This window comes from Myxocyprinus asiaticus, chromosome 38, assembly GCF_019703515.2.
Source record: "Myxocyprinus asiaticus isolate MX2 ecotype Aquarium Trade chromosome 38, UBuf_Myxa_2, whole genome shotgun sequence".
Classification (NCBI taxonomy): domain Eukaryota; kingdom Metazoa; phylum Chordata; class Actinopteri; order Cypriniformes; family Catostomidae; genus Myxocyprinus; species Myxocyprinus asiaticus.
The window spans coordinates 8,688,273-8,708,121 of NC_059381.1; the positions used below are offsets into that span (position 1 = coordinate 8,688,273).

The 19,849-nt window shown below is 37.6% G+C and overlaps 1 protein-coding gene across 1 annotated transcript in view; it reads right to left on the reverse strand.

The window, feature by feature from the left end:
• Nucleotides 1–18,917, reverse strand: part of LOC127428625 (titin-like) — a 76,896-nt gene extending 57,979 nt beyond the window's left edge. Inside the window, 2 exon segments of the mRNA XM_051677088.1 lie at nucleotides 17,516–17,572; nucleotides 18,855–18,917. Of these exon segments, the coding sequence (XP_051533048.1) occupies nucleotides 17,516–17,572; nucleotides 18,855–18,902 (105 nt within the window). The 5' untranslated portion in view covers nucleotides 18,903–18,917.
• Nucleotides 18,918–19,849: the final 932 nt, after the last annotated feature.

Sequence of the window (19,849 nt, forward strand, 5' to 3'; positions counted from 1 at the left end):
AAAACTCTGAACAAACACTTTGATTATCACAATAAATAAGTCTGAAAATGTCTGTTTGTATCTTACCTCAGTTTCAGTGAACTTGTTTACATTCAGTTGATCTGTTCACTGATGAAGTTTGTGGTGGATACTATATGATATAGATACACATATCTTGCTCTGGTTTTCAAGAAACAGGAAAAATTCCAGACTTTAAATAAATAATTACATGTGTAGGACGTTTGCGTTGTAGGGATGTACATGCAGATTTCAGATATAAAATCATTGATTGAATGACTAAGGTTTACTTGCTGAAATGAGATGATTTCCTATTAAGTCAATAGGTAAATTGGGCATAGCAGTATGGCGGCACAGTGGTTTCACTGATATGACATCAGGAGCAATCCAGTTCTATACATACAGTGCATCCGGAAAGTATTCACAGCGCTTCACTTTTTCCACATTTTGTTATGTTACGGCCTTATTCCAAAATTTATTAAGTTAATTATTTTCCTCAAAATTCTACAAACAATACCCCATAATGACAATGTGAAAGAAGTTTGTTTGAAATCTTTGCAAATGTATTAAAAAAAAAAACATAAAAAAATAAAAAATAAAAAAAAAATCACATGTACATAAGTATTCACAGCCTTTGCTCAATACTTTGTTGAAGCACCTTTGGCACCAATTACAGCCTCAAGTCTTTTTGAGTATGATGCTACAAGCTTGGCACACCTATTTTTGGGCAGTTTCTCCCATTCTTCTTTGCAGGACCTCTCAAGCTCCATCAGGTTGGATGGGGAGCGTCGGTGCACAGCCATTTTCAGATCTCTCCAGAGATGTTCAATCGGGTTCAAGTCTGGGCTCTGGCTGGGCGACTCAAGGACATTCACAGAGTTGTCCTGTAGCCACTCCTTTGTTATCTTGGCTGTGTGCATAGGGTCGTTGTAGATGAACCTTTGCCCCAGTCTAAGGTCCAGAGCGCTCTGGAGCAGGTTTTCATCAAGGATGTCTCTGTACATTGCTGCATTCATCTTTCCCTCGATCCTGACTAGTCTTCCAGTTCCTGCCACTGAAAAACATCCCCACAGCATGATGCTGCCACAAACATGCTTCACTGTAGGGATGGTATTGGCCAGGTGATGAGCGGTGCCTGGTTTCCTCCAGACATGATGCTTGCCATTCAGGCCAAAGAGTTCAATCTTTGTTTCATCAGACCAGAGAATTTTGTTTCTCATGGTCTGAGAGTCCTTCAGGTGCCTTTTGGCAAACTCCAGGTGGGCTGTCATGTGCCTTTTATTGAGGAGTGGCTTCCGTCTGGCCACTCTACCATACAGGCCTGATTGGTGGAGTGCTGCAGAGATGGTTGTTCTTCTGGAAGGTTCTCCTCTCTCCACAGAGAAATGCTGGAGCTCTGTCAGAGTGACCATCGGGTTCTCGGTCACCTCCCTGACTAAGGCCCTTCTCCCCTGATTGCGCAGTTTGGCCGGGCGGCCAGCTCTAGGAAGAGTCCTGGTGGTTCCAAACTTCTTCCATTTACAGATGATGGAGGCCACTGTGCTCATTGGGACCTTCAATGCTGCAGACATTTTTCTGTACCCTTCCCCAGATCTGAGCCTCGATACAATCCTGTCTCGGAGGTCTACAGACAATTCTTTGGACTTCATGGCTTGGTTTGTGCTCTGACATGCACTGTTAACTGTGGGACCTTATGTAGACAGGTGTGTGCCTTTCCAAATCATGTCCAATCAACTGAATTTACCACAGGTGGACTCCAATCAAGTTGTAGAAACATCTCAAGGATGATCACAGGATGGAAACAGGATGCACCTGAGCTCAATTTTGAGTGTCATGGCAAAGGCTGTGAATACTTATGTACATGTGATTTTTTTTTTCGTTTTTTATTTTTAATACATTTGCAAAGATTTCAAACAAACTTCTTTCACATTGTCATTATGGGGTATTGTTTGTAGAATTTTGAGGAAAATAATGAATTTAATCCATTTTGGAATAAGGCTGTAACTTAACAAAATGTGGAAAAAGTGAAGCGCTGTGAATACTTTCCGGATGCACTGTATATCAGTGGATTTTTCCTATTTTTTATCATCTGCTGTACAAAAACCGTAAGTCCGATCACTTAGAAAATACATAGCTCACTATTCCAGAACATTCTGAAGGTATGTGCTGAGTTTGGCGGATGTAGCTTGAAGGCTCTAGGAGGAGTTATTGCTACAAATTTTGGTCTTTGTTTCTGGAACTTAAAAAAACCCTAAACAAGATTTGTAAAATAGTACTAGGGCTGGATATTGATAGAGATTTCCTGATTCGATTCCAATTCACAAGCTCTCGATTCAAAACAATACAATATCGATTTATATGGGTATATTTTAGTTATAATGTCCCTTTTGCTTAAGAAGCCATAACATGCATTTGTATATTTCTTCCCAACATTGTTTTTATTAATGTTTTGCTGATTGAGTTTATACCTATTTGTGATGTAATTAATTATGTTTCAGTAGTAATTTTTTGTGTTAATACAGCACTACTTGATCATTTTTATCAGGCGGGGGGGGGGGGGGGGGGTTGACTGGAGGGTCTCACCTAGGGTGCCAAATAGGTAGGACCAGCACTGCCTTTTGCTTACATATTAAATAAATTCTCTCCCCAGCTAATGCTCTTAATTATACAGGGGAAATTCTATGAAAATATTATTTTTAATAATTATATTTTATTAGTTTTATCATTTGGTCACATTTTAGCTTTTTAAAAATGAACAAATCCATGTTTTCAATCAGTAAATATGATATTTCATATTATTTTTTTGTTACATGTTTATTGTTTAATTACATAATTTGTATAATTTACAAGTATTTACATTGATTAGTTGAACAAGTGTTTAAAAACTGGTACTGTCTCTCTAAGACAGACAGCATTTCTGTAAAGAGTGTCTGTAAATGAGCGCATGTAAACGAGAGAGACTCAAACGGCTTTATCTTATCTGTCCTACACGTGATTAGAATTACATTTTTCTTTTTTATTTTGATCAACTTCTGACTGTAAACAACAGAAAGGGTATTAAAAGAGACTTTATTCAATGTCAAATGAGTCGCGTGGATCTCGTCTTTGGATACGCATTACACGATAAAACTTTTACTCTTAACACGCAGTGAAAGGACCTCTCTGCTGAATACTCACTATACTACAGAATCACTGGTGAGTGAAATGTAAACATTTATCAGCCAGTTGCCAATATACATTTTAGACACATAGAAAAAAAATTGGTTGCTAATGTGAGAGGTTTTCTCTCATTGTAGAGGAGGGGCACGCATGAAAGTTCGATCTTGTTATTTAGGAATCGATATCGAGATAATTCAAACAAAGAGTGCTATGCATTGGATAATCTATATTTTTACCCACCCCTAACAGTACGTTGGCTTCGTCAAGCTAACATAAAAAGTGCTGCATCCGAATATCCATACTTCCCTACTATATAGTATGTCAAAAACAGTATGCCATTGTATTAGTCTGTCCGAATCCTCAGTATTCATAAACAGTAAGCGAGAAATACCTAGACAGCCTACTGTTTCCGGTGAGATTCTGAAGTACGGATCGGCTTGACATTTTATGTTCCGATAATCCCTCAGGAGCGGAGGAGATGTTGCGGAGAACCACGAGTTGGACGGCTCTTTTCAACTGTAAGTGCCATACAGCACACTGTATACCAAGAAAGTTGTTCCTTGTGCTTAAATGGTGTTTAACAAAACCAGAGTAGTTTTGTTTTCACAGTTGTTATGACATCATACAGTATATTCGGGTCACGGGTCAGTACCCACGTCCCTGGAAGAAGTCAGTCCAGAATCTATTCATACTACTCGCATGCACACCTAAAGAATGTACTGTTTTACCGGCTGAGAAGTACGTCAAATACAGTACATACACTGACAGTACGCAATTTCAGAGGCAGTGAAGGTTTGTACATAATAATACTAAATGCTAATAATAAAATGCAACTTGCCATATAATCGTGCATTCAGTAGTTAGGATAGCAAATGTGCTTCCATTCAGATTCTGTAAATTGCGGCAGATAGATTTAAGATGTATATTAATATGATTCTGGTAATAGATTTACTTTCACTCATGACTTTTGAGCTCTAAGAGGTCATAAACAACAGAAAATTTTGCCAACGAAAGAGCCCCAGATATCCACACAAACATAGCCCAAAATATACAAAAAGAAATGTCATGAATATAGACACACAAAAACACTTTTTTACATACACAACTCCAACACACCCATAGAAGTATGTCGGCTGATGTCACAGATCTAAAGAAATTCATTATTATGAAGAAATCCTAGATTATTGAATCACAGGGTGAGGCACTGATGAAGAAATATCTATTCAGGTATGATTTGATTGAGTCAGCACATTACTGAATCAATTATGTTACACCCGAGACACCAAATCTGACATCATCATTTCATCTTCATCTCTAGCCATCTTTTTCTGCTTTTACCTTCTCAGTCTCTCTAAATATTAAGGATTACTGACTTTGAATATACTAAAGGTACAGCAAATATCCTGTTAAGTAATGCTGTCTATATTTAGCAGTGTACAATCTTCACGAGATTTGTTGACTTGAATTCCTATCCAACAGCCAGTTTGCTGTCTGTCTGCTTATTCAAGCATAACGCCTCATGCAAACATGTTGTTACAATAAGGACTGTATGTCATCAGAATTTTAAGTTCTGTTCCAAAGAACTTATATAGACCCTAAGTGACAACCTACATAGGCAGCATATGCACCACACAAATAGAGCTCCTCACTTGAAGTGCACAGACTTGACTCACAGCTGACTGAGTTTGATGTTAGCATGTTGCTAAGCTAATGTCTTGATGAAATAAACAGCACATACAAATACTGGGTAAAACAGATAATTTTTCATTATATTGAACTATTTTTATCAGTAAATGTAAGCACTGAATTAAATATCAGTACATTTATAGTGAATATTTATGTGAAATCTGAAAATTGCTGCAATCCATTCTGGACAATGTTGGGAATATCTAACTAAAAGGAGCGCCACTGTGCACATGAACACAGTTTTTCAGTAGCCTGACAGCAGCTCAGCTATTTTCACAATAGTGTAACTTTTCCAGTAATTAGCTCCAATTTCCAAATTTCCAAATGCAAATGCTGCGAGGGATTTCAAATGCGCTTACCTAAATCGTCCTCTCTCTCTCTCATTTGTAATACTGGGAAATCCAAATCATTTAGGTGAAACAGTTTATTCGGGCAGTTAATCTAAATGAACCGGTTAAAATAAACGATTCACTTATATTTAGCTCCAAATAATTTTAGTGAGTCAGTTCACTCAGGTGGTTCATGTAAATGAATTAATTCACATAAATGATTCACTAATTCACTTGAGCCCCTGGGAACGTTGCCTTTTATTTTGAAAAGAAAAATTTGTATCATTTAGTATAAATGTTTCATTTAATGTTGTCAACCTACTGATTGTTATGTATTTAAAAAATATTTTATTCTTTAAACAGCTTCAAACAGTTAGCTACTTTTTGTTAATAATTTATAATGTAGCTTACTACTTGGCTTGCCTGTAGTTTAACTACTTTAAATTATAAGTAGCTTGGAGCTTAGATAGCTACAGTTACAAAGTAGTGTCCCCAACACTGATTCTGGAATGGCTTCTAGAATTTGGCTAACACTAGCTATCTTATAAGGCAGCATAATGTTGCTGTTTATCTTTTAGAATAGCCTTCATGTCAGGACTAAATATGCCTAACAATGCTGTCTAGGTAGGCAGCTCCCTAGGTTTTGGAAAGACCTTTAGAGTTGGTAAAATATAGAACTCTTGTTACACATGTGTGGACAGCTCATGATGTATATTATCCTTGCGCAATGATTAGACAATGGCCACACAGTAATATTTTGATCAAGCCTCTGATCACACCCAGAACATGTAAGAACCTCTTATGCGAAGTGTTCAGGCCAACCATGTGGACACAAGGGCACAATGGATCTAACTCATGACATGCTGCTTACTGTATTCGAACTGACAACTTTCAGGTAACACCCCGGATCTTTAACTACTAAGCCACACCGACAAAGCATAACCAAAACACAACTAAAATGTAATAACAAATACCAGCTGAAGCTCAGGCAGTGCCAGGGAACTTGCATTTAAGCAGCATTTGGGATGAAGCCAACAGCTGAGAAAAATGACAGTCCATCTCTGACACTACCTAGGGTACAAAAATACCATCTCACATACTCAGTGGTTTAAATAACTAATACTAGCAGCAATGACTACTGTGAATCTGCTGAATCCACAAATATACACACCTACAGATGTGCAAGCAAACACAGACATACAGAAATAGTTGTGTGTGCTATTGGAACGGCATGCTGTTGGAACACATGTTCCTGTAGCTATTGAGACCAATAGTGCACCACTAACTGAGCACACAAACCACTGTAGATCAATACACTTAATGATGCTTAAAATACCCTAACACAGAGAAAAGTCCATAAGCAACTAAATTTCTAACCCACAGGTCAGTCTAAGAGAATCTGAGATCTTCTATCTATTCTGGGAGGATAGTAAAATGCTTAAATACTTTCTCTGATCCCAGCTGAATGTGCAAAGACAACAATAAGTAGCCATTGGCTGAATCCCACAAAAGTGTCAACACTGTGACTTTGTGACAAAAACATTTTTTTTTGCACAATATGTTTAAAAAACCTGACCAGCCCGAAGAGCAAAATCGGCTCAACCAATTGCAATAGTTTGGGGCGGGAAAACCTGTTTTGTTAGACCAACAGAAGACGGGGGAATATACACTCACTGGCCATAGGGAGAACCGGGACTTTTCCCGGTGGGCCAGCCACGAAACGGGGATGAACAGGTGGCGATAAGCTGAAACGGGCCGCTGCGTTATGCCGAACGGGCCGCAAAACTGTGCCGCGATATGCAGAAAAGGACGGGGACAACCCCTACACCCCACAACAAATTTTGGGCCGATTTCTATGTAAAATCCAGGGCTGATTTATCTTCCCATCCGCCCCTGAACTGAGCACTTTATTAGGAACACTATGGTCCTAATAAAGTGCCACTGTGGTCTTCTGCTGTTGTAGCATGTCCACCTCAAGGTTCGATGTGCATTCTGAGATGCTATGCTGCTCACTACAATTGTACAGAGTGGTTATCCGAGTTACCTTAGCCTTTCTGTCATCTTGAACCAGTCTGACCATTTTCCATTGACCTCTCTAAAGCGTTTTTGTTTTTTGCACCATTCTGACTAAACTCTAAAGACTGTTGTGCGTGAAAATGCCAGGAGATCAGCAGTTACAGAAATACTGAAACCAGCCGTCTGGCAACAACAATCACGCCACTGTCGAAATCACTAAGATCACATTTTTTCCCCATGCTGATGGTTGATGTGAACATTAACTAAAGTTCCTGAGCCGTATCGGAACAATTGTATGCACTGCACTGCTGCCACATGATTGGCTGATTAGATAATTACATGAATAAGTAGGTGTACAGGTCTTCATAATAAAGTGCTCAGTGAGTGTATGTTGAGACCTGTTTGAAGTCATAAGGCTTTATTCATGAAACACGAGCAGAACACATGGTGTGCAAATCGTTAGAAAAAATATTCTTGCATACATTTTCCCATTCAATTCAATGGAAGACATTACATAATGCATTTACACACAAATATGTTTCTGCTCATGTTTCATGAATTAGGCACATTATGTTTGAGAATCTTTTAAAGACACTAGTGGTACAGAAATTACAAAATACAGCTTTAAGGAGCTGTTGATCATCTGTCACATTGCTTTTAGCCTGAAATAATTCTTGATCTTATTGCATATATATCTTAAGCATATAAAGACAAGATAATTCAATTTAATCTTAGTGTTTATAATATACAAACATGCTTTTTAACAGCACAATAAATTTGAATGTGCATGCATAATTAGGGGCTAACTGATGTTAAATACATTTTTGTCATAGAAATAGGTAACATTTCACTATATGGTAAATGTCACACTATATGTTACCTTTGTGCTAAAGCAATATTTGCTTAACTAGGTCCATAAGATCTCTAAAGGACATAAGGTCAAGATTTCGCAAGTCCAGGTCTCTTTGTGTCATTTGGTGTGACACCATTCACAGATTATTACCAATATCTTCTCTACATTTCTGTTGATTATCGTAAGATATTGGCCAATATAAGCCTTCGGATACCATTTTAGGGAAACTATAAATCTATTTTATGGTGTGATAGAAAATAATTTTAGTAAGACATTTAAAATAATGACATAAAATATGCTTTGCCAATTAAATTATTAAGATCAATCAAATGGCTTGTTTTAAAAACTTTGGTTCATCAAAATCAATGTGACAAAAATCAAGATAAAATACACAAAAATGACCAATCATACTTATATAAATAGTTAAGTAGTCTTATTTGCAAAGTTTTTTTTTGTGTGTGTGTGTGTGTGTGTGTTATACTATGTGTCAACTGTTCATCTGTTTTGTTTTAAAATAGATCTGTATGTTATCTGTATGCATAAGCAAGTGTCTCCCTTTAGGCCATTTGTTGTAATGTCAGTAGCTGATGTTGAACAAGGATGGCATGTTGCTCTGTGGGTATGTGCAGCTCTGAGCGCTTTGATTGCAGCCTGTTGGCCAACATCAACCACACAGCAGAGAGCTCAGCTCATACATAACACCAAAATGACTCTGCGTTTCCCACGACATCTGCATAACCCTATAAAGTTGCAAAAAGCAAATCTGGTGGTAAGGATATTAGTATCATAATGGACAAAGCAGGAAAATTAATAGTCTAAAATATCAGTAAATGCAAAAGTCAGTACCAAAAGGGAAAACATGGGCCACAATGTCACACAACATATTTGCAATTTGTAAAGCAAACAACGAGTACTTTGCAAATTTTATAGAGATAGTTCACCCAAATATGAAATTCTGTCATGAGACCCTCATGTTGTTCGAAACCTCTATGACTTTCTTTCTTCCAATGATCCAAAATATCTTCTTATAGGGATTGTTAGGGATTGAAAGCCTCATTCACCATTTACTTACGTTGCATTTTTCTTCCACGGAAGAATGAAAGTCATATGAGTTTGGAATAACATGAGGTTGGATTAATAACAGAAGCTTTTGTGTGAACTAGGACCTAATTCAGCAAATTTTGGATTTGTTGAGTGGTATGACATAACACAATCATAATCGTCCAATTAATCACCACTGCTTCCTCACAAACACACTGTAGATCTATTATTTATTTATTTTTAGCGCCATGTCAGCAACAAGGCTATCCACATGTCGAGAACAGATTAAATATAAAAATAAAAAAAAAATTAAATAAGTATTTTAGATTTATGTTAGACAGAAACTCTCAAATATTTTTAGGTGATACATTTTTTAAATATCTGTTAAGTTTGTTTCTGAATAAAACCTTTGTCTAATAGTACTAAAAACAGTGCAATCCAATAAAATGTGTTAAAAAGTCAGTAAAGTCTGGCAGGGAAGACATGGCGGACGTTCTTCACCTTTTAATAAAAACCCATGTGTCAGTCTTGAATGACCTATTCGACACCTAGTATATACACAATTTGATCATGTCTATTTTTAAAGTTAAAGAAAAGATTATTTGGTTATACTAGGATTTACTTCATAAAGCTTATTGTTTTTACATTCGTCCCATTCCATCTGCCACCTGTTAGAGGTATAGGAGTTTAGTAAGGATTTTAGGTCTGAGGGTGGAATACTATACTAATACTGTGATTTCTAGAGTAAGGGCTTCTTTAGCTGCTATGTCTGCTTTCTTGTTGCCCAACAGTCCAATATGACCTGGGATCCAGCAGAAAAAGATACTGAAGTTTTCTTTCTGTAAGATATCTACTTTAGATAAAATACTCAAAATAATGGGGTGGTCAGTCTTTACAGATTCCAGAGCTTTAAGGCAAGACTTTGAGTCTGTGAAGATTAAAAAATGTCGCCCTTGTTCATTCTTAATACTTTTCAGGGCTAAAAGCAGGGCATGAGCTTCAGCAGTAAAAATGGAGCATTGTCCAGGAATACAGATTCCATAATGTTGATCTCCAGTATCTCTTTATTATCTGCTTTTGATAAATACAGGTTTATGGAGTGGAAAATCACGACTTATATCTAAAAATTGCCGGTTGTACTCATTAGGGTGTGTCTCTGTCTTTTTGTGTTGGGTCATTGTAAAAATGATATTTGGCCTTTTCAGAGCCCATGGAGGTATAGGACAAAAATGTGCTCGGGTTAAGTTGTCCAAATTGATATCCAGGTTCTCGAATAAGGTTTTATCCTCATTCCAAAAGGTCTGATATAGCTGGGTCTGGCTTCATATAAGATCGTTCGGGGTGAAAAACGGTCAAGTAGGCTGGACTGCTTTGGTTTGCCTTAAGTTTCACTGCATACTGTAGTGCCAATTTCAAACGTCTGTTCTGAACAATATTCAAAGCATGCATAGTCTAACCAGGATCTGACTAGTACTCTATAAAGGCGTAAAAGTTCAGTGAAGTCAGCACCCCATTTTGATTTTGCCAGCACTTTTATAATATCCAATGTCTTGAAACACTTTTTCCTCAGGTTTTTCATCTGTGGAATAAAGGTAAGTTTGTTATCGAACACAAGTCCTAAAAATTTAAGTTCTTTAACAACTTTGATGGGTTCTCCTTCCAAAAACAAAAACTCTGGATCAGGATGTAGAGCAGAACATTGCAAAAGGCAAAAATGCATGCAAACAGTTTTTGTTTTAGAACATTTAAACCCGTTTTTGATTGATTCATTTATCTTACTGATGCATAATTGTACTTGTCGTTTGATTAAATTCATATTTTTTACACTGTTACAATACATTATATGATGCTAAAAAATACCTTAATGCAGAGAAGAGTCTAAGCAACTACATTTTCTATCTGTTCTAACAGGATAGTGACACACTAAAATATATTCACCTATCCCAGCTGAATATGCGAAGACAACGGTAAGTAAGCCATTCATTGGCTGAATCCCACAAAAGTGTAAACACTGTGAATTTGTGCCAAAAAAAAGTAAAAACTTTGATCTGTATGTTTGAAAAGTCCAAGCAATGGCATTATTTCGGGGCGGGACTATATGTTTTGTTAGACCACTGGGTCATTTGGGTTTTGAACAACATGAGGCTTAATAAATGATAACAGAAGTTTCAGTTTCGGGTGAACTAGGACCTAAGAACTATTTCAGCAAATTATGTATTTGTTGAGCGGTATGACATAACATATAATCATTAATCATCCAATGAATCACCACTGCTTCTTCACAAACACACCCAAAAACACTATCAGTAAAAGCTTTTAACAGCACTGCACATTGCAACACTTAAATCTATTGCCAGGCAAACAGTTCATACAAGGGTGTAGCAGCCGTGGGGGACATGGGAGACACGTCCCCCAGATTCTTTAAAAAGGTGATTTTTGTTCCCCTCACTTTTCCAAGCTAAACCCATACTGAGCCCAAATGGTGGATTTGTATACAGTATTATTTTGTTACTTTGGGCTGACTGAGCGACCATTCAGCCAATCACAGTTGAGTTTCATGAGCTGAAACAGCCCTTATGTAGTAGGCCGTCAGTCAGACAGTCTAATCAACGTGGCTCTGTTAATTTCTACAAAGTTGCTTTCAACAATACTCATTTATCCATGTTATTTATAGGCATTGATGTTGATCTAAATTAATAATCTAGAGATAAGTGACACACAAACGGGAGTTATTTATCAGCATATTCTTTATTGGCAGCATTACGTGAAATGCACTGCAGAAAAAAAACAAAGGACAATCCTTCTTTAAAGCACACGTTGTAACTGAAGTTTATATCAGCACATGAGTCTTCATTAAGTTGTGCTTTTTACATTATGTTTGTGAGGTAATAGCTTGATCGGTTGTTTTTGCCAATTTAAGCAGATTACTTGATCTGTGTTAAATATGTAAAGCTATTTTTAATATCAGCCCCTTTTTTTAATCTCTATGTTGGTGTGCAGTCGACAAACTGTATAGGAAAAAAGATAGATCTGCTGCGATCTTAGAACACTTAGGCATTTTGCTTTAGTCAATAGATATGTAGACACACTTTTTTATATATGAAAACGTACGGATGTTATTGAAACTCGGAAATATTATGAGGATATTACTGTTATCGTTTGATAAAAGTCATGCTCAGCAGCTCACAAACTGTAGAGAAAGGATAGAATTGCTTTGTTCTTATAATGCTTAAAACATCTACTAAAGTCTCTTTGTAGGTCTTTAGACATAAAAATTTTAAAGGATTACAATTTTCTTTTGATCGTTGATTCAGTGGCTGACTAATTTCACACAAGACACTCATTTGTCACAACCTTCTGGCATCACCAGAAATGGTCACTGAATCATTAAATGGATCTGAATGAATTTTGGTGAATGTAGTCAAAACACTCGAGCCACTTAGATACATTTAAATCCCACAATGCACAAAATGGAGTGAAAAACAAAATTGTCATTATTGTAATTGATTAAATAATTTTTTCAGGACCAGCTTGTGCTCAGTCTTTTATTGTCATGTGTGAAACAGAAGCAGGCGCTCCACAAGATGCCCTTTATTTTTGTAGCCAATTTTGCAATTATTTTGCAATACTTGAATCTTTAAAATACTACAAATATTAAAAGTAAATAATACGTATATTTTAATAGAATACTTATATCATACTTATATACTAATATATACTGTAATATGTTAATACTGCACTGTAAGTGTTGGGTCTGTGCGAGCCACCTACTGACAGCTGTGCCACCCCACCCCCACTTTTAAATGACTGCCATGCCCAAGTTCAGGGTGACAGAACATTTATTTGTAGAGGTGCAGTTTTATTTAAGTCCTAAATGCCCCTAGTATATTACAGCCTTTATAACTTCTGAAAACAAATTTCCGAGCATTCCCCACACATTCCAGCACTCCTCCCCCCAGACTTGAATCACAGCCAAGACCTCTTGACAAGCACTCTTGCTGTTTGTGTTGAAACACTCAGCCAAATGTTAGAAAAGAACACTGTTTAAATCCTTGCACTGTCAAGTCAATCTCTGCACCTCAAACACACTCTAATACACACTTGCAGAATACTAAAGTAAACCCATGCACAATTTACTCTCTGTGACCTCAATATGTTTATATCCAGTAAGTGAGACCTGTTGCTCAACGGTGGCGTCCTGCAGGTCTGGTTGGTCCCGCGTGCTGCGGATCCAGCTGAAGAACTGGCCCATGTTTAGCAGTGCTGAGTTTGTGGCAGCGTCTCTGTAACTCTCCCTGCCTCTGGCTGGGTGTGTGTGTGAATGCTGTCTGAGCTACAGCATGTTCCAGGCACAGAGCGGAGGAGGAGTTGTCGGGGATGAAAGGGGCAGGGTTAGTGTACTTCCTGGAGGCGGGTTCAAAAGGTGGGAGGAAAGAGGCATGTTAAAGGAATAGTTCACCCAAAAATGAAAATTTGCTGATAATTTACTCACCCTCAGGCCATCCAAGATGTATATGACCTTTTTTCTTCATCAGAACAGGATTTAAGATTTGTAGGAAAGTATCCCAGGTTTTTAGCTTCATCCAATGCAAGTGAATGGACACCAGTTTGTGACGGTCCAAAAAGCATAGTCAGTCAGCATCAAAACGTTTTAATTAACGATTTGTTTTTCACACAAACGTATCGATTAACTTCAGAAGACATTATTTAATCGACTGGAGTTGTGTGGATTACTTTGATGCTGCCTAAATATGCTTTTTGGACCATCATAAATTGGTGTCCATTCACTTGCATTGGATGAAGCTAAAAACCTGGGATACTTTCCTAAAAATCTTAAATCCTGTTCTGAAGAAAGAAAGTCATATACATCTTGGATGGCCTGAGGGTGAGTAAATTATCAGCAAATTTTCATTTTTGGGTAAACTATTCCTTTAAGGGAAAGGGGGCGACGGGGGAAATGGGAGGACCTAGGGCTCCTAATGTAGGCGGACTCAACAGGAGGGAATGAAAGGGATATGGCTAAATAGGGAAGCACATGTAATTTATACCATCTGACCAAGACATGCCTGATACACATAGGATAGCAAGGGCGTATGTTTGCTTGTTGTACCTGGCATGTTCCGAAGATAAACGTTTATGGAGATTTTTATGGTACATTTGCAAGAGGCACACAGTCAGAAACAATTAAATTCTTGAACTGACAAAGGAAACAAAGTACGAACTGATTGGAGCAAAGGTATGCTGCCCTCTAATGCACTGATTCTCAACTGGTGAGTTGTAACCCAAAAAATGGGACACGGGTCTGTCTATAAATTTTGACAGCAGTCTTCTTAGTAATCATGATTTCAAGCTCGATTTAATCTACTGACCAAAATGGTCTGTTCTTGTCATTGCAGTGTCTAGGCACTATAATGATTTTAAGCTTGATTACACTTCCTAGTGCCTGATGCATGCGCAGATCGCTAGATGGCACTATAGGAAGTGTAATCGAGCTTGAAATCATGATCGCCAAGGAGACTGCTGCCAAGATGTACAGTGAAAAAGGAGTTATATTTTGGTCTGTTCTTACCCAAAACAAAATAAATCGCTTCAGAAGACATGGATTTAACCACTGGAGTAATACGGATGACTTTTATGATGACTTTATCTCCTTTTTGGAGCTTTTGGAGTTCTGGTCACCATTCACTTGCATTGTATGAACCTAAAGAGCTGAGATATTCATCTAAAAAAAATTAATTTGTGTTCAGCAAAAAAAAAAACAAAAAAAAAAAGTCAAACACATTTGGGATGTCATGAGGGTGAGTAAATTATGAAAGAATTTTAATTTTCACATGAACTAACCCTTTAATACATTTCATATTTGATTTTAAGGAAATTATTGTTCCTTTTTTTTTTTTTTTTTTTTTTTTATAACAATAAACTATTTTGGAAATTTGTTGGGTCGCCACTTGATAAAATCTGGGTCCTGAAGCAAAACCAGTTCTGATGCAAGTGTACGGTGGGTAAGGGCAGGACCAGACTTCTGCGTCCCTATTCATGAGTCGGCTGCCAAGTGTGACTAAGATCACTAAGCTTTGAAAAACTTCACATTAGAGCATGCAAGCCAAACAAACTCCTCAAAGGACCCCCAATCAAATTGTCTGCTTTTCCAGCAGAATGTCACATTCCAAGGGAATGAGTGTCTAGCAAGAATGGTAAAGAAAGACTTTTAGTCTTATTAAAATAAAATAATAAAACTTATTAAAAAAATAAGTTTTAATACTGCAGGTCAGAAAACAAGGACTCGATGTAACTGCAAAGTGCAGCTCTAGGGGAGACGGAATCAGAGACCTGCACTTATGAAACATTCCATATTACTCTAGGCATGTACTATCGTCCCCAAATGCTGAGAACAAAGCATGGTTGTTCAGTGAGATACCTCAGTTAAGGGCTTGGGTGTGGAAAAACAAACATCCATACTTTCCAACTGATAGCACAAGTTTAATCACATGTGGACATGCAGTTATGCATGTTTGACAGCATTAAAAAGGGCTTTGCAATTTTTTAGAGCATGAGAAAAAGCCTTACTTCCAAACTATAATTCTAACAATGCATTAAGGAGCAATGTGCTGCTCTGCACGAAACCAAGACTAGCATTTTCTGACACCGCTCCTTGGACCTATGCTTTGTGTAGAGGGGCACTGTCAACTGCTTCAACTGAAAATGGCTCTCCTCAAACTTTTGCTTCAAGGTTGGAAGCAGACTCTTTACTAAAATGTCCTTACATGCCACAGAATTAAGATTGATCTTAACTGGAAGTATGGGGCCTAGTTAAAGGAGTGAGTTTGACCTTTCTGAGAGGACCATCCTGCATTTGTCATAGCAGACAATATACCCACATACACCCACACCCACAAAAGTTTGTTTTTCTATCCTGGTGGGGAATTTCCATTGACTTCTATTGTTTTTATACTAAGCTAATGATATTTTCTATCCCATAACCCTTACCCCTTAACCTAACACTCCTCACAAACGCCTCATTGCATTAAGTCCCTTCATACACAAACATGCACAATTACACAAAAATCTGTTTGACACACCCACATACCTTTCTTTAACTTGCATGAACACTCAAACTATGAGAACATTAACCGACATTAACACCTGGAGACAATTAATAAATGTTCATTAATAAGTTAAGCTTTTAAAACAGCCCTCAAACACAAACATGTTTAAGCAAAGAGACATTTATCTGGCATGCATAATCACAAGCACTTGCAGACACATCTGAGTACTCAATGAGCCAGTTAAACCAGCTGTCTTATCTTGAGAAACACTCAGCCACACATTCTCAAGCTTTCTTATGGGGTTAGTTCACCCAAACAATGAAAATTCAGTCATAATTAACCCCATTGGTCTACAATGTTAGTCACCATTCACTTTCATTGTATGGAAGAAAGATGCAATGATAGTGAATGCATTCTGCATAATATCTTGTGTTATGGAAGAAAGTAGTCATACACGTTTAAAACAACATGAGGGTGAGTAAATTGACAGAATTTTCTTTCTTGGGTGAACTGTCCCTTAAATTTTTACTGTGCTTCATATTTAGATTACAGGGCTTTTACATTGCCAGGTTTATGTCACTGTAACAGGAGCTTATGATGAAGTGGAGTTTCAGGATATTTTTAGTCACAAAATATTCCTGTGCCCATTTCATGACAGAGTCATGGGACACTGATAACTCTGCAGCTCACCAGAGACCTACTAGAAAACAAGTGCATTTTTATCTACATAAAATCAATTAATTTGCTCAGTTGCCCCACATTCACAGATGCATTCCACTCCAAGTTGTCCAAGTTGCCCAAGCACCTACAGCTCTTGGAAGCAGACAGATAATTATGTCATAACGGAATTCTATTTTATATTTACTGGGCTGGACATCCTCAAATGAGAAAACTTGATGATGATAAAACATTTGTTGTTTTGAAGTATTACAGTTTATATCTGTGACAGTACATTTATTCTGGGATTTGACTCAGTGAGAACAGCAAAAATGACTGGCTGTCAGTAGACAAGCACCTCCATGGTCCACTAGAGGGTGATGAAGAAGCCACAGCGTGTGAAGTATAAAAGACCTAACGGGGCCGCTGTCCCCCGGACCCCCTCTAGAACCGCCCCTGCTAACAAAATCTTAATACTAATTTTAAATTGGTAACCACATTCAACCAAAAATATTATATCCATGGTAACCATTGTTCATGGCAGAAAAACAAAGTTACAACAGTTATAAAATCATAAATTTCATGGGAACTTTAAACAGTACTTTTACAACATTTTGGTTGTCATAACTTAATTTTTGCCTTATTTGCTTTTTTTGGTGCCTGGAGACATAGTACATTCAAAAGGATGAGTATAAACAAGCAAGCAAAGGTTGGTGTGGTGTACTACCTACCTGAAACCTTGAGGTCTGAGGGACATGGGCTTGTTTTTGTGCTGAGGGGTCACTTTTCTGGAAAGAAACAAACAAAGAGAAAGAGATAGAGAGAATAAAAGAAAGACTGATTAAGGGCCCTTTCAAATTTACAATAACTGTGTGAAACATGTCACAACGCCCAACATGTCTTGGCTAACCTGAGGTTTCACAACTATTTGAAATAAAGCATCAATTGAACTGTTCCAGGGGAAATGTGCCTACTATTAAACATCTGCTGACATGATTAAAATGCTTTTCTATTCTGTTTATTTTGTCCATGTGTCTGCACAATATGGCCCTGCATGAAACCACAATTCAAATAAATAGCACTTCTATCAACCCTTTCTTCAGAGCTAGTTCCTCTTTGAATATATTGATCTTCAGTAATAAATGACTTATTTTAAACTTGCCAGATCCTCTCATTTCTACAGCAGAACACATCAAGAAACTTTCCAGTGCAAGCAAAAGCATTCAAACTTCACCGACATCACTTAACCAGACAACGCCCAACTTCACATCGAAACTATTGTTTTGATTTTTTTTAATACGTGAGTCTGTGTGTACAAAGATCGACCTAAGCCTGAAGGGTTTGCATTTTCAGGCGTTTTGAAGACACCCTCAAAACGTATTCATATTCCAGTCAAGAAAGTTTGCTGTGCAGTTCATGACATGACGGAGACGCGGCTACTTACGAGCATCGTCCAATACGCGGCGTATGCCATGACGGCGTCTCCTGGAAGTCGGGAAACGGTCTGTTAAAGCCTTCCTCGCGTTATATTTGGCAATTAGTTTGTCTCTCATTCACGTAATTTGTCCTCCTCTCTCTCACGCTCAGCTAAAGCCACTCTCGTGCGTGTGGGTACCAGAACACACGGATAATTGCAGCAAATAAGTCATCGAGGCGGTTTATCTTCGTTTCAAGACGTCCATTGCAATGTGAAAGTTAAACTTTAATTTGCATTGCGCATTGTAAAAATATGCACAGTGCTTAAAGGAGGTCTCAGCTCATCATCAGCCTGACCCGCTGAGAAGGGCACCAAAGCCCTCTAAACCCAGCCAACTGACTAGCCTCACCAAGATTATCTGGTCTTTTTTTCAGCAGGGACATTCAATGCAAACACTCACAAAGTTTTATGGATATCTCAAACAACTAGTCAAGCCACAAGCAATAAATGTCCTTCTAGCAGAAGCTGTTATCAGTGTTTACACAGCAAATAAGTTCCATTACAAACGAAGTGTGAAACATACTTGACAGCAATATGACATCTGACTCGATATTGGCAACTGTGTTAGAAAGAACAGGCTTCAAGAAACATACCTCATTGGTGCTTTTCTTACGACCGTGGCATCTCTTTCTGTGCGGCATGTCTGAGCATTAAGATCACGCACTTTAAACCAACACAACTTTGCTTTCAACAGAGGTGGGCTTGTGTGTGTCACAGTGTTTGCTCCTCCTGTTAAAAGCACAGAAGACATCATCGCCAGAGGGTTAAAGGAAGTTTTAAAGGAGCCTGTGCCTGTGGTCCATTTATGAACCACAAATACAAGGATATGCTTATGTTTTGTGGATAATGGTCATGCATTCTTCCTGTTTTGTATAGCTCTTGTGTGTGCATGCATATTCAGTGTCAGTATGTTCTTTTTGCATGGTATGGGTGGATTGATTGAAAACAGCTAGGTATTTGTTTGGAATAGACTGTGCAGCATGTTGCATATCTGCTAAAGTAGATAATGCCATAACCCCACATTTAATTTCAATAGTAAGTACATAAAGATATAAAGGAGATTTAATTGAGTTGCATTGACAAATCTAATTTTGTTGGGTTTACCCAACCAATTAGGTTCTTTCTACATGAAGTATTTGTGTTGAGATTACATAGTAACTTTTAGTTAAGAAAACTCATTTCAAACATGTGGAACCACTGTCCACGACTGAATCAAGTTCAGCCAAAGAGCTATTTATTTGAGCCTCTTCTGTCATTAAACTGTGTGGTTAAGCTCATATTTGGACAAACTGATTCTAAATTGATATGTGCACAGATTTCTTTAGAATTTGTCTCAAGGTGTTTGTTAGTTACTGTTAGGTAAGTTACTGAAAAAAAGGAATCCACTACAAATTAACAATTACTTATCTCAAACTGTAATCAGATTACTTTGCTGATTACATGAATATCCAATTAAACACAACACTTTTTGAATAAAGGCTATTTTTATAAATGTTTACATAAAATGTATTAATTTTAGTTGTAGATTTTGAAGAGTAGAAAGATGTGAGGTCTCAGAGTAAAGAATTACTCTTCTACTTAGGGATGG